Source organism: Stegodyphus dumicola, chromosome X1 (assembly GCF_044657685.1).
Source record: "Stegodyphus dumicola isolate Sdum_Otavi_A_Nest chromosome X1, ASM4465768v1".
Classification (NCBI taxonomy): domain Eukaryota; kingdom Metazoa; phylum Arthropoda; class Arachnida; order Araneae; family Eresidae; genus Stegodyphus; species Stegodyphus dumicola.
The window spans coordinates 55,172,729-55,186,020 of record NC_140780.1 but is presented as its reverse complement, the minus strand read 5'-3'; the positions used below and the strand labels follow the sequence as shown (position 1 = coordinate 55,186,020).

At 32.5% G+C, this 13,292-nt stretch overlaps 1 protein-coding gene across 4 annotated transcripts in view; it reads right to left on the bottom strand.

The window, feature by feature from the left end:
• in (inturned planar cell polarity protein) overlaps window positions 1–13,292 on the bottom strand; it is a 165,225-nt gene that overhangs the window by 151,327 nt on the left and 606 nt on the right. For all 4 annotated transcript variants that reach the window (XR_015038797.1, XR_015038798.1, XM_085808691.1 and 1 more), the window contains exons 2-3: window positions 483–958; window positions 288–373 (exon numbers count right to left, since the gene is read on the bottom strand). Coding sequence is in view for 2 of the 4 variants with exons in the window: in XM_085808691.1 (XP_085664817.1) it covers window positions 288–373; window positions 483–958 (562 nt within the window). In the remaining 2 variants the exon portion in view is untranslated. The remainder of the gene's footprint in view (window positions 1–287; window positions 374–482; window positions 959–13,292) is intronic.

The following is a 13,292-nucleotide window of genomic DNA, read 5'->3' as shown; positions in this document are numbered from 1 at the left end:
TATGTTGCCGTGCTAATATACAAAATACAAACCTATGAAATTCATTAGTAGCATACTGATGGCTAGTTTCACCATCACCAAAGGGTTAACCACTTGTTCAAAAGAAGCTTAATCGTGCAATTCTTCTGATGCAAAGTGGTTTAAGAATGGTATAATAGAAACAAGAACAAAATGTGAAGAACAACAATTCTTAATATTGTCCCACTATAGAATCGGACACACAGAACAGAAAATGAATTGCTCTATTTCAGAATTCAAACAGCAATAATAAAAAATACAACACCAACCGTTGATGGCAAGGCAATATTTCTGAGAACATCATCTATGTTGTTGAAATTGACAGGTATATCATTTACAGATTTCAGCCAATCACCTACAAAACATTTTACACACAAAATGAATGGAAAGTGAAATAAGTGATACACAATTGATTTAATGCACAGAAGACATACTGTTTATTTTACAGGTAAACCTATACTCACCAATTTTCACATCAGCTATTTCTTTACCTGAAGGAAATGACAGTACTTTTAACCTGTTATCCTCAACAATAGAACTTTTTTCATCTTCTCTGCCCAGTTCAAGACCGAATAATTCTTCAGCTAGTGTAGCTTTATGGCCTATAGTTTGTCTTGAAGAACCAATATCAACATATATATCCCTGAAAGGTATAGGCAGTGAATCGAATGAAATATCGTCAGAGGAATTTGTACGAAATTTGTTTGACTTCAGAAGAGAAATTGAATTTTGTACAATTTTCTTCCTTCTTTTCATCAATTTTTTGAATTTTTCAGTGGTATTTAATCTAGATTTTACTTTATGAGCTGCCTTTGCATCAGCTGCCTCTAATGGAGTATTACTTAGGTTAGAGCTAAATGAGTTCACAGAGCACTGCAATTCGACATAAAACAAATCTCCTTTCGCCCCTACTCTTTCTAGCCATGGAAGTTCATGTTCCCTGAAATATCAATAAAAGAAAATCAGCAATGAATTGAAATGAACAATACGAAATAATAAACTCTACTATTAACTTCAAAACATACATATACATCCACAAAAAAGGCTTCTCTGAATTGGGAGTAACAGAAATGCAAAGCTCCTTTTATTTGACTGATTATGCTCAAAATTTAACGAGTCCCAACATAGTTTCCAATAGATTAAAAAAATTGCAATCTGGCTTTGTTTTTCAAAAGGAATTTGAGTTTTCAAATCATCATAAATTCTATGAGACGAATATTTTGCAAACTTTCGACAATTATAAGGAGGTAAAAAGTATCGGTGAAGCTGATTTGACATTTATACTCCTATTTGTGAAAATTGCAACACCATGAAAGAATCAACTGAATTTAATGAAATTTATTCCCTATACCAGTAGAAGTGATAAAAGGAAAATATTAAATTTACAGACCAAGAACATTATGTGCCAAAAATCTGTATTTGGTTAAGTTGCCAGGCACTGCAGTAAGAGCTTGCACTCACAGTGGCCTTGAATCAAACAGATTTTGAAAGCATTTCAATCCACACTGCTTCTATCCTAGTCCACAGTTGATCCATTTTGGCTGTGCGATGAGCGTCATGAGAAAGTTGCCAGCCTATAAAATCCCCGACATATTTGGTGAATGTGCAGCCCAAGTAAGAAGCAGTACCTGATGTGCTGAGAAGATGACTTGAGCATTTCTAGCAATATGTACATGGACATTGTCCTGTTGAAATACACCCCCAAAAATGCACTGAATGAAGGGTATGTCTTCAGGCTCTATAACCTTTCTGATGCAACCTTCAATTCTTAGCAGATGAGATCATCCACCATATACATCATCACGCTTGGCAACCAGTATAATCATCACATCCAGTATAACACTGGATGGCACTCACCTATATAGCATTTAAATGCGTACTCGACCCATTATTGTATCCCAAACACACTAGTGTGTAAAACTTATGCAGCTTTTCCGATTCTGGTCATAATCCCATAAAAAATCAACTGAGACACATGAAATTCTTACTACAAAGGCACAATATAGTAATTAAAAGATGAGAAAAGTATAGTAGGAAAAAAAACTAATAGGATACATATAGTATGGAACAAATAGAAAAAGACTTTATTGGCAACATGACACTGGCCAAGGAGAACAAACCAAAGAGCCTTAGTAACGAATTGTACCACCCCTAACTGCAATGGTTGCATTACAGCATCTGTCAGTCACCAAATTATTTAACAGTTCTTGAAATAAGATCTTCCATTCTTCAAGCAGCATCTACTTCAGTTGTCTGGTACTCTACAGGGGATAAGATCCTGCTGCCATGTGTTTCATTAAAGTATTCCATACATGTTCAATGGGATTTAATCAGGGGAGCACATTAGAAAATCTAGTTTGTGGATATCTTCATTTTCCATGAGCTCCTCAACAGCATGAGTCCTGTGGCTGTGCATTCCCATCAATAAAAACATAGTCGAGATCAATGGCACATTGGAAAAGACACATGTGGGATAGGATAACTTCATCACAGTAACAATCTCCAGTAAGTGAACTTCTGTTGAATGCACCTTGCATCCATTTATAATGTCTCCCCATGAAATCCTGTAAGGTTTCTTTTGCTGACGTTAATGGGATAAAAACATGTATTTACCTTTCTTCATATCAAGTGGTGTGGAAAATCATTTGTCAAACTGAAATAACTTTCATCAATACAGAGGACATGCCTCCATTGATGAGGTATCTAGCCTTTCTGTTCTCTACGCCACTGTAAACGGTGACGCGATGGGCTGCTGTCAGTGGTATGCTACGTCCAAGATGATGGGCAAATAAGCCACCTTTATGAGGTCATCTTGTAAAGACCTTATTTTATACTAATCAATTCTTTTTATTTTAAGAAACTTTCCTTTCCCTTCTGATTTCAAGTTCCTGTCAGAATGCAAATTCAAATGATGTATATGCAAAATATAAATGAGTTCAGAAATAGTATTTAAATAGCGGATTTGAAGAGTTTATAGTAGAACAGTTACAAGTAGAGCGGGTTTATACTGAGAAAAAATTCATGCTGCAAGCGAGATTTATGCCATGAGTTGCAAGTAGTTCTGTGGTTAAATATTTGTGCCAGCCACTTAATTTTTTAGATTATGTGATATTTTAGACTCGGCTTTGCTGTGTGCAGTCAATAAATCTGATTTAGATTGAAGTGCAGCTGAAATTTGATTCATTCTGATTGTACATACTATTTTATGTTTAAGTTACTTAGCCACAAGTGGTGGTTAGTTTGTGAACACCGAGTGTGCGCACCTAGAGGTGCGACTGCATGTTGTATGGCAACCCTATTGACGTTGAAAAAATCTTTTGCTGGAGTGATTTAATTGCTCGTTGGTTCGTGTCGTGCGTGATTTGAAATGGCCTATGTTGCAAATGCCTATGTTGAAATGGCAAGATTTCAGTTGCGTATTTTAGATTGTGAGGAAAGTAAATTTGGTATTAAAAGGTACGATGTTGGAGTTGTTAACGAGTCTTTTGTTCTCGGGTGTGTTTATGAGGATTGAAGTGTATTTTTGGAATTTCTGTGCGACTTTTAAAACGGAGTCCGAAATGCGGAGCTGCTATGAGAACTCGGACGAAGAAGGGCGCTTCTGATAGTTCTTGTGTGGATTTGCAATTAAATGGCTGCTGGTAAAGTATGTGGCTATCAGCAGAGTTTAAGATTTGGATTGCCGTTTTTCTGTAGTATGTTAACTTTGGGGGAAGTTTTTATTGTTACTTTCGAAAATTTTGAATCTCAGAAAGACATGTGATACAGCAAAATCGTGGCACTTTTGTTCAAAGATGTTGTGTGACTGGCGAAATTTTATTCAGGAATGTATTATGGTAAGTGCATTTTATTTTACTGTTTTTATTTTGTAAAATGTTATATTCATTGTTTTTTTACTATGAATTTCTGTTGTTATTGTTGTTTTTTGAATTGTATGTAATTTAGTTTAGTTTATTTGATTGATTTGTGCACAATGCCTCAATTTGTAGATTTTTTTTTAAGTTTAAACAGAATGCTGTGTACATGGTATTCTTTGAAATTTATTGTTGTTCGCTGCCTAGAATGTGCAATTCGTAGATGTTTTTTGAAGTTAAAACGTATCGCTGTGTTCATGGATTCTTGTAAACTATTTTTGGTTAGGTTATTTAATTACAGCAAAACCTCGAGGGCTATCTGCCTAAGGAAAAGGATGCCTTTGTGGAGGATTTTCTAAAGGCAACTGGCTCGTATACATGTTACACATGGGGAAAACCATGAAAAAACCCATGCAGCCAGCCTGTTCGCGGGATTCGAATCTTGGACCGAACTACCAGTGTTCATCGACCGGCCGCTGGTGGGCTATTTTTGGTTAGAAACTTTACGTTTTTGCAATCTAAATTTTCTGTTTTTGTTTTGGATTTTTAGCTTAAATTGTGTCTTCAAAACGTGGTTTTTGCAAGTGCGAAAAAGGCGTTTTTGAAGACACTTTAGGCTTAAAATTCGAAATGTAGACAAAACATTTAGGTAGTAATATGGCGGTGTGGATTTTGGCAAGAAATTTAGCAACCTGAGGGTGCATATAAGAGTAGTTCCAAGGATTTATGCCTCGTAGAAACTGCAGTTTCATAATAAGAAAATCTTCCTTCTTATAGATAGATCACTTGCTCGAGTTCAATGGCACAGCATGCTAATACTGGACCCTTTGTTTGCCAATGAGACATAGTGACTTCTTCTGAAATGTGTCAAATAATGAATCATTACTTTTAACCTCCTGCTACAACCCTTTTTTTATACACCTCACATGACTGTTCACAGAAAGTTGCTCAAACCATGAATATGCTAACACTCTGAAACTAGTTATTTACACATCGTATTCTGTTTATATAAGTCTCAATTGATTCACGTGATTCCTTCATAGTATTGCAATTTTCACAATCAAAAGTATATTAATCATCTCAAAAAGTTATCCTATGATTCTAGCATTAGATTTGCAGGTTTTTAAATATAAATTCCTGACTGGATTTTTTTTTTAAAATTCTTTCAAAAAGTAAATTACAACACAAAAAAAGTCAAGAAAGTTTATGAACTGAGATGTCCCTATTGATATTGGAGTAAAAGCATTTTTAAAAAACAGAAAATTATTATGAGAAAATGAAATAGTTAATACTAGACATCTGAACATTTTTATAACAGTGCTAACTTTTATTTCAGCATCATATATTACAGCTGAAGTTGGATTTAGCTATCTTAACGCACTTCAAATTAAGGAGCAAAATATGATGAAACTAGGAGGAAAAAAGATGATTAATCCTTAAAAATTATTAGCTCAGTATAGGCGGTTCAGAAATAAAACAAGCCCATCTTTGACAATAAAAATAAATTTTAGTTCAATAAGAAAATGTAATGCTGCTTGATTAATTGTAATTAAAAAAAAAAAAATATTAGTTACTCTTCTGTTATTGGGACCGAATTTAAAAATGTATGTCTGTACGCATGCATGAATGGATGGATGTGTTCATGTATGCATGTAGCTTAGTAGCTTATGTATGTGAGTATCTATATGTATACACACACATACATGCACATGCTTACATACACGCATTTCTTAATCTGGTCCCGATAACAGAAGAATACCAAATATTGTAGAGGAAAGTGCAGAATCACCCACTGCTTGGCACATTTTTAAGAATTGCACAAATGTGGTACCCATGTACACATCGACATATTTTCACATTCATCAGAGAATTGCACAAATTCAGCATCGCACACTCCTTTGACTTTGTCCATGTACACATCAATGTATTTTCACTTAAAAAGTCAAAGGAAATTGACAAAAATCCAATTCCTCTTACTCTTATAAAAAGCACCGAACATAATGCACCAAACAAGTGAGCGATTCTGCACTTACTGTTTATCATACACAAAGTAAGTATTCTTTATTCTTCTTCAACGCCTTACTGTGAGAGATATTTAAAAAGTGTCAAGGAGCACCAAAAAGCAGCATAGAGTAAATTTACAGGAATGTAGTTCTAAAGTTTAAATGGAACCTTCTTTTTCGGCTGTAGGAGTGAAAATAATGAATGGGAAAAATGTGAACGTGATAACACATAATAAATTCAAAAAATTATTGACCATATGGTTAAAAAATTTTCTCTCAGCACAATAAAATGCATTCTCTCATTTTGAGCAATTGTAAAAAAATCAGTAGTTATTCTTTTCATCGCATTACCGAACTATAAAATTACACATGTTTTAGAGAAGTTTAACTTTTGTGTTGTTTTTTCTCCTACCAATTACAATTTGCAGTTCCATACTTAAAGCCATTCTGAATATAAACTCCTCTGGGATATATACAGTACAGTACAAAGTCTGTAATACGGAATGATCTGTGATCCGGACCTCAAAGCTACAAACTTTATGTGCATAATGCGTTTATGCATGAACGTTTAATGTATAACGGACGGTATAAGCTAGGCTAAAATTATCTAAGGCATTTCAGTTAATGTTGCAGATTGCGCTGTTTCTTAATCTTCTAATTGGATCCGGCTTATTATTTTTTGCAGACTGTTAGAACAATTTTATAAAAATTAAGCTTGAACTTTTGATTGTGTCAAAAAGACTTTTAAATTCTGGAATTGCCAAAGGATCTACAAAACGAAAGCATGTTTCGATGTCCATTAAACAAAAAGTGGAATTACTGCAAAAAATGTATAAAGGCCTATCCGTCTCAAAATTATGCGAGAAGTATGGCATTAGAAATCCCACTATATATGACACAAGAAAAAGGAACTTTTTGAATTTTTTGTGGAAGCATCTTAAACAACTTACATTGAAAGAAATGTTTAATAAAGTAAACAAATAAATATTAAGCTTTTTTTTGTAAATTTTGATACACTTTAGATCATAATTGTTATTTATTTCATAAATTACGATTTCATATTTTTAAATGTATCATTTCTGCATGCCATCTTACCAGATTTAAATTGACGATCTATAATCCGGAAAAAACCCCGGTTGATCTTTGGATTATGGTAACTTGGCGATTTTTTGGCGAAAATTTGGCTACCAACTAATGCTACAGCAACCCTCTATTTTTCTTCCCGCCATTTTGTCTTCATGAAGTAAAGACATGTTTCTTTTCTTTTTATTTACTGAACATATTTTTCAACAATCTACTAGCCGAATTACACTTATGTTAGAAATTTTATGTAACAAAACTGCTTAATCATGACAAATATTAACTGCAAAATTGGGAAAAAGTGCACAATCGCAAACTCCTTGCGCGTTTTTCAGAATAGCACATACACATAAACCATTTACACGTCGACTTATTTTTACTTAAAAAAACATCCCAGAATTGCACAAAAATGGCACTGCGCACACTCTTCACTATATCCATGTAGAATGCTTTTTTCTCATAAATTAGAAAAATTTCACGAAAATGCATGAAAATACTCAACGTAACTACTCAAACATATTCCAAAATACTACAAACATATAACTCACAAAATCACGATCATTAAATTAAAATATAATTAAATTAAAAAACACTACTTCAAATATAAATAAGCACATACATTAAATTAATAAAAATTAGATTACAATCCTAATTACTTTAAACTAAATCATTGCTAATAACAATTTTCAAATAATACCATTTTAATTTATTTACCCCTTAGGCTGATCTTTAGAATATGGTAACTGGTAGTTTGGCAACATTTTGGAGGCGATAAAGGTTACTATCTGGGACTTTGGTAATAAAGTGAGCAGTACTCAGTTCCGATTACACATTATTTTGTGTGAGGGAAATGAGAGATCATGGGATATGTCATGTGATATTAATAGACGAATTACGGTTCTTTACTCGGAAAAGGGGGGAAATCGGTAAAACATCTGGAAATTTTGTATTTGGCTTTATTCTGCGTTGTGTGAAACAGTGTTCGTTAATTTTTGGATCCCATGGCCCTAACTAAAGTGAATTCGAAATGGGTATTTAGTGGGATTGAAAGGGGTAGTAATAAGTGTATCTTTAAGGTTGTGCGAGATAGAAGTAAAGATGTTTAATTAAGTTATTTATTTTACCTGGTACCTTGGTGTGAAATATAAGTATGATTTTAAAGATCCTGAAACAGAAATAAGAAAAGTTTATCGGACACGTAATCAAGATTCTGAAGAAGAATACGTAAGTTAGTATTTTTAATTATTTGAGGATATTATTTTTATGCATTGTTCTAAATGTAAGGTGGAAGTAAAGTAATTTGTGTAAACGTGCATGGAAATAATTTAAATATTTGACGCTAAGTATTTGTAACCATTTGTAATGTTCGCGGTATGAATTAGTTAGTGACGTTTGTTATATAATAGATAATGTAGAGGTAAAAGTTTTTGGATATTTTATTTATTTTATACGGGGAAATGTTCATATTTGGAAAGGGTATATACTTTTTCGTGATCAGGTAATTTCATATATGTTCTTTTTACCGGGTTTAAAGATTCAGAAAATTGTTATGCATTTTCGTGAAATTTTTCTAATTTATGAGAAAAAAGCAGTGTACATGGATATAGTGAAGAGTGTGCGCAATGCCATTTTTGTGCAATTCTAGGATGTTTTTTTAAGTAAAAATAAGCCGACCTGTACATGGTTTTGTGATATTTTAATTAAATGATAGTTATTTTGTGAATTTTATATTTGTAGGAATTTGGCATACATTTAAGTTGAAGTAAACATGCATGGAAATAATTTAAATATTTGACACTAAGTATTTGTAATGCTTGCGGTATGAATTCGTTGGTGACGTGTATAATATAATAGATGATTTAGAGGTAAAAGTTTGTGGATATTTTATTTATTTTATATGTGGAAATGTTCATATTTGGAAAGGGTATAAACTTTTTCGCGATCAGGTGGTTTCATATATGTTCTTTTTACCGGGTTTAAAGATTCAGAAAATTGTCATGTATTTTCGTGAAATTTTTCTAATTTATGAGAAAAAAGCAGTGTACATGGATATAGTGAAGAGTGTGCGCAATGCCAATTTTTTGTAATTCTGGGATGTTTTTTTAAGTAAAAATAAGTCTGCGTGTACATGGTTAACGTGTATGTGTTATTTTGAAAAACGCGTAAGGAGTATGGTATTGTGCACTTTTCCCAATTTTGCAGTGAATATTTGTCATGATTAAGCAGTTTTGTTAGATAAAATTTCTAGCATAAGTGTAATTCGGCTAGTAGATTGTTGGAAGAAGTGTTCAGTAGATAAAAAGAAAAGAAACATGTCTTTATTTCATGAAGACAAAATGGCGGCGGGGAAAAAAAAATAGAGGGTTGCTGTAGGAGAGTTGGTAGCCAAATTTTCGCCAAAAAAACGCCAAGTTACCATAATGTAAAGATCAACCACTCCTTACTATAATATCCTCAAATGATTAAAAATACTAACTTACCTAATCTTCTTCAGAATCTTCATTATGTCACTGCAGTACTACTGCTAATTTCTAAATCCTAAATCCAGTAGTCAACTGGAAGTCTATTCACCAAATAATAAGAAATTAATAAAATTTCACCTATACTCAAACTACTTTCAGCAAACCACGTACCCTTCCTTACACTCCTTTTCACAAAATATCCATTTTCACCATATTTCTTGCACCGCCATTTAAACTTGTAATATCCTTCCTTTCACACAATCTCAACTTATTATTATTATCAGATAAACACATTAAAAATTTACAATTCACTTTACATAGCGCCATGCAATCCGAAAATTAATCAACACTATTTCACACAACACACAATGAAGCTTTTCCAAATTAACCCCCTTTTACGATTAAAGAACTGTAATTCGTCCATTAATGTCACGTTTCACACAACACAGAATATAGCTAAATATGAAATTTCCAGATTTCCCCCCTTTTCCGATTAAACAACTGTAATTCGTCCATTAATGTCACATGACATATCTCATGATCTCTCATTTCCCTCACACAAAATAATGCGTAATCGGAACTGAGTGCTTCTCACATTATTACCAAAGTCCTAGGTAGTAACCTTCATCACCTCCAAAATGTCACCAAACTACCAGTTACCATATTCCAAAGATCAGCCAAAAGCACATACATGAAATTACCTGATCGCGAAAAAGTATATACCCTTTCCAAGGATGATATAAAATAAGTAAAATATCCAAAAACTTTTACCTCTAAATTATCTATTATATTATAAACGTCACCAACGAATTCATTCCGCAAACATTACAAATACTTAGTGTCAAATATTTAAATTATTTCCATGCACGTTTACTTCAACTCAAACGTATACCAAATTCCTACAAACATAAAATTCACAAAATAACTATCACTTAATTAAAATATCACTAAACCATGTACACGTCGACTTATTTTTACTTAAAAAAACATCCCAGAATTGCACAAAAATGGCATTGCGCACACTCTTCACTATATCCATGTACACTGCTTTTTTCTCATAAATTAGAAAAATTTCACGAAAATGCATGACAATTTTCTGAATCTTTAAATCCGGTAAAAAGAACATATATGAAATTACCTGATCGCGAAAAAGTATATACCCTTTCCAAAGATGAACATTTCCACGTATAAAATAAATAAAATATCCAAAAACTTTTACCTCTAAATTATCTATTATATTATAAACGTCACCAACGAATTCATACCTCAAACATTACAAATGGTTACAAATACTTAGTGTCAAATATTTAAATTATTTCCATGCACGTTTACTTCCACTGAAATGTATACCAAATTCCTACAAACATACAATTCACAAAATAACTATCATTTAATTAAAATATAATTAAATTCAAAAACACTACTTAAAATATAAATAAGCACATATATTAAATTAATAAAAATTAGCTTACAATCCTAATTACTTTAAACTAAATCATTGCTAATAACAATTTTCCAATAATACCATATTACTTTATTTACTCCTTACATTTAGAACAATGCATAAAAATAATATCCTCAAATAATTAAAAATACTAATTTACCTAATCTTCTTCAGAATCTTGATTACGTGGCCGATACACTTTTCTTATTTCCTCCGCTAAATAAAAAGCAAGCGTATGTGCGCCTGTTTCACGATCTTTAAAATCATACTTATAGTTCACAGCAAAGTACCACGTAAAATAAATAACTTAATAAAACATCTTTACTTCTATCTCGCACAACCTTAAAAAAACACTTATTACTACCCCTTTCAATCCCACTAAATACCCATTTCCAATTCACTTTAGTTAGGGCCATGGGATCCAAAAATTAACCAACACTGTTTCACACAACACAAAATAAAGCTAAATACAAAATTTCCAGATTTCCCCCCTTTTCCGATTAAAGAACTGTAATTCGTCCATTAATGTCACATGACATATCTCACGATCTCTCATTTCCCTCGCACAACACAAAATAAAGCTAAATACAAAATTTCCAGATTTCCCCCCTTTTCCGATTAAAGAACTGTAATTCGTCCATTAATGTCACATGACATATCTCACGATCTCTCATTTCCCTCGCACAAAATAATGCGTAATCAGAACTGAGTACTTCTCACATTATTACCAAAGTCCTAGGTAGTAACCTTTATCACCTCCAAAATGTCGCCAAACTACCAGTTACCATATTCGAAAGATCAGACAAAACCCCTAATCCGGAATCGGCGAATTCCCGACAAGTCCGGATTACGGACTTTGTACTGCATTCCACTGCAGTATGGCTTAATATAAATTGTGCAATCTAAAAAGGTTTTGAAATTTCGCACTATGGAGCATGAGAAATATGTTACAAAAAACATAGGAATCCTTTATCGACCAATACTGCCGGTCAAAGAATCACATTTTCCATTTCTCTGCAGCCAAAATTACTTAAAAAACATATTTAGTTAGGAAAACGATTTTGTACAAGGATTTCATATTTATAAAAGTGTTTCAGTTCTTGTTAATGATCCTAAGTCTAATCCCTTTTTACCTACAGCTTTTAAAGAAGTTATTTCACAGTTATTTTGAAGTTTTGTCAGTGCTCTTCTGTTATTGGGACCGAATTCAGAAATGTATGCATGTACACACGTGCATATATATGTGTGTGTGTGTATACATACGTACATACTTACTTATATACTTGCATACATGAATGCATACATCCATACACACATGCCTACAAACATACATTTCTAAATTCGGGTCCTGATAATAGAAGAGTATCATTTTGTCAACAGATAATGTCAATGGCTTTGCTACCACTTCCTTAGATGAATCTTTCTGAAATTCTTTATACTTCTCCTTAATCGTTTTCACTTCTGCAGCTGAAAGTAGATGAATTTAATCTTTGAAACTACAGCCCAACAAATTTATGCAACTTTTAAAATCCAAATTTTCACTGTAGAGCTCCGGACTTCTATCGCCTTATCATGAAATATAAAACTCCTACAATAATGAAATATCCAGGGATCTATGGATAGTGTTATTCATGTTTATTACAAACAAAAAATAATAATGATAATACAGTGTACAGTACAATAAAGCAGTAAAAAAAATAGTATAAATACATTATGGTGTCAAACTGAAAAAAAAAAAAAAAAAAAAAAAGCCAAAGTAAAAAAAAAATTAAAAACTACGCAAAAAAGTAACCTTAAATTGGTTAGATTTTGAATAAAACTATCAATTTCAAGAATGATCCGACGTAGGTCTCTCTTTCTCAGCAGCAAAACACTTTGCCAATTTATATATACAACTAATTATATCAGGTGTCTCAGTACCATTTTTCAGAACTTCTGGGATGGGTATGGTGTATTCCAATGACTAAGAATCATATAGCAATGTAAGGTCGGAAATGTTTCCTGGCACTGCGGTGTACAAAGAAACATCAGAAATATAAAGGCATCACACATGTTAATATTCACTTATCAACACTGGTCATAAGCCACTGGCCATTAGCTTGAAATGTGATCCTGATTTCAATGCCATTTCAACTGTTTCATGTGACTTAGAAAAATTATTTTAATTTAAGAAACGTTCTGAATGCATACTGCAACAAGAATTTTTTTTTAAATATCGAAACAATAGTATATGGGCAAAATTATATGAATTCTTAATATTCAGTAGCTCTATTTCGCAAATGAATTTCACAAACACAAGTGACAAAAATAAATAACAGACACTGTTTTATATGCATTAGAAACAACATTAAAAATTATATTCTAAAGATTAAAACTATCATAACAATTTAGTTTGAATAAATACGTAATTTTAAATACATGAATACATACA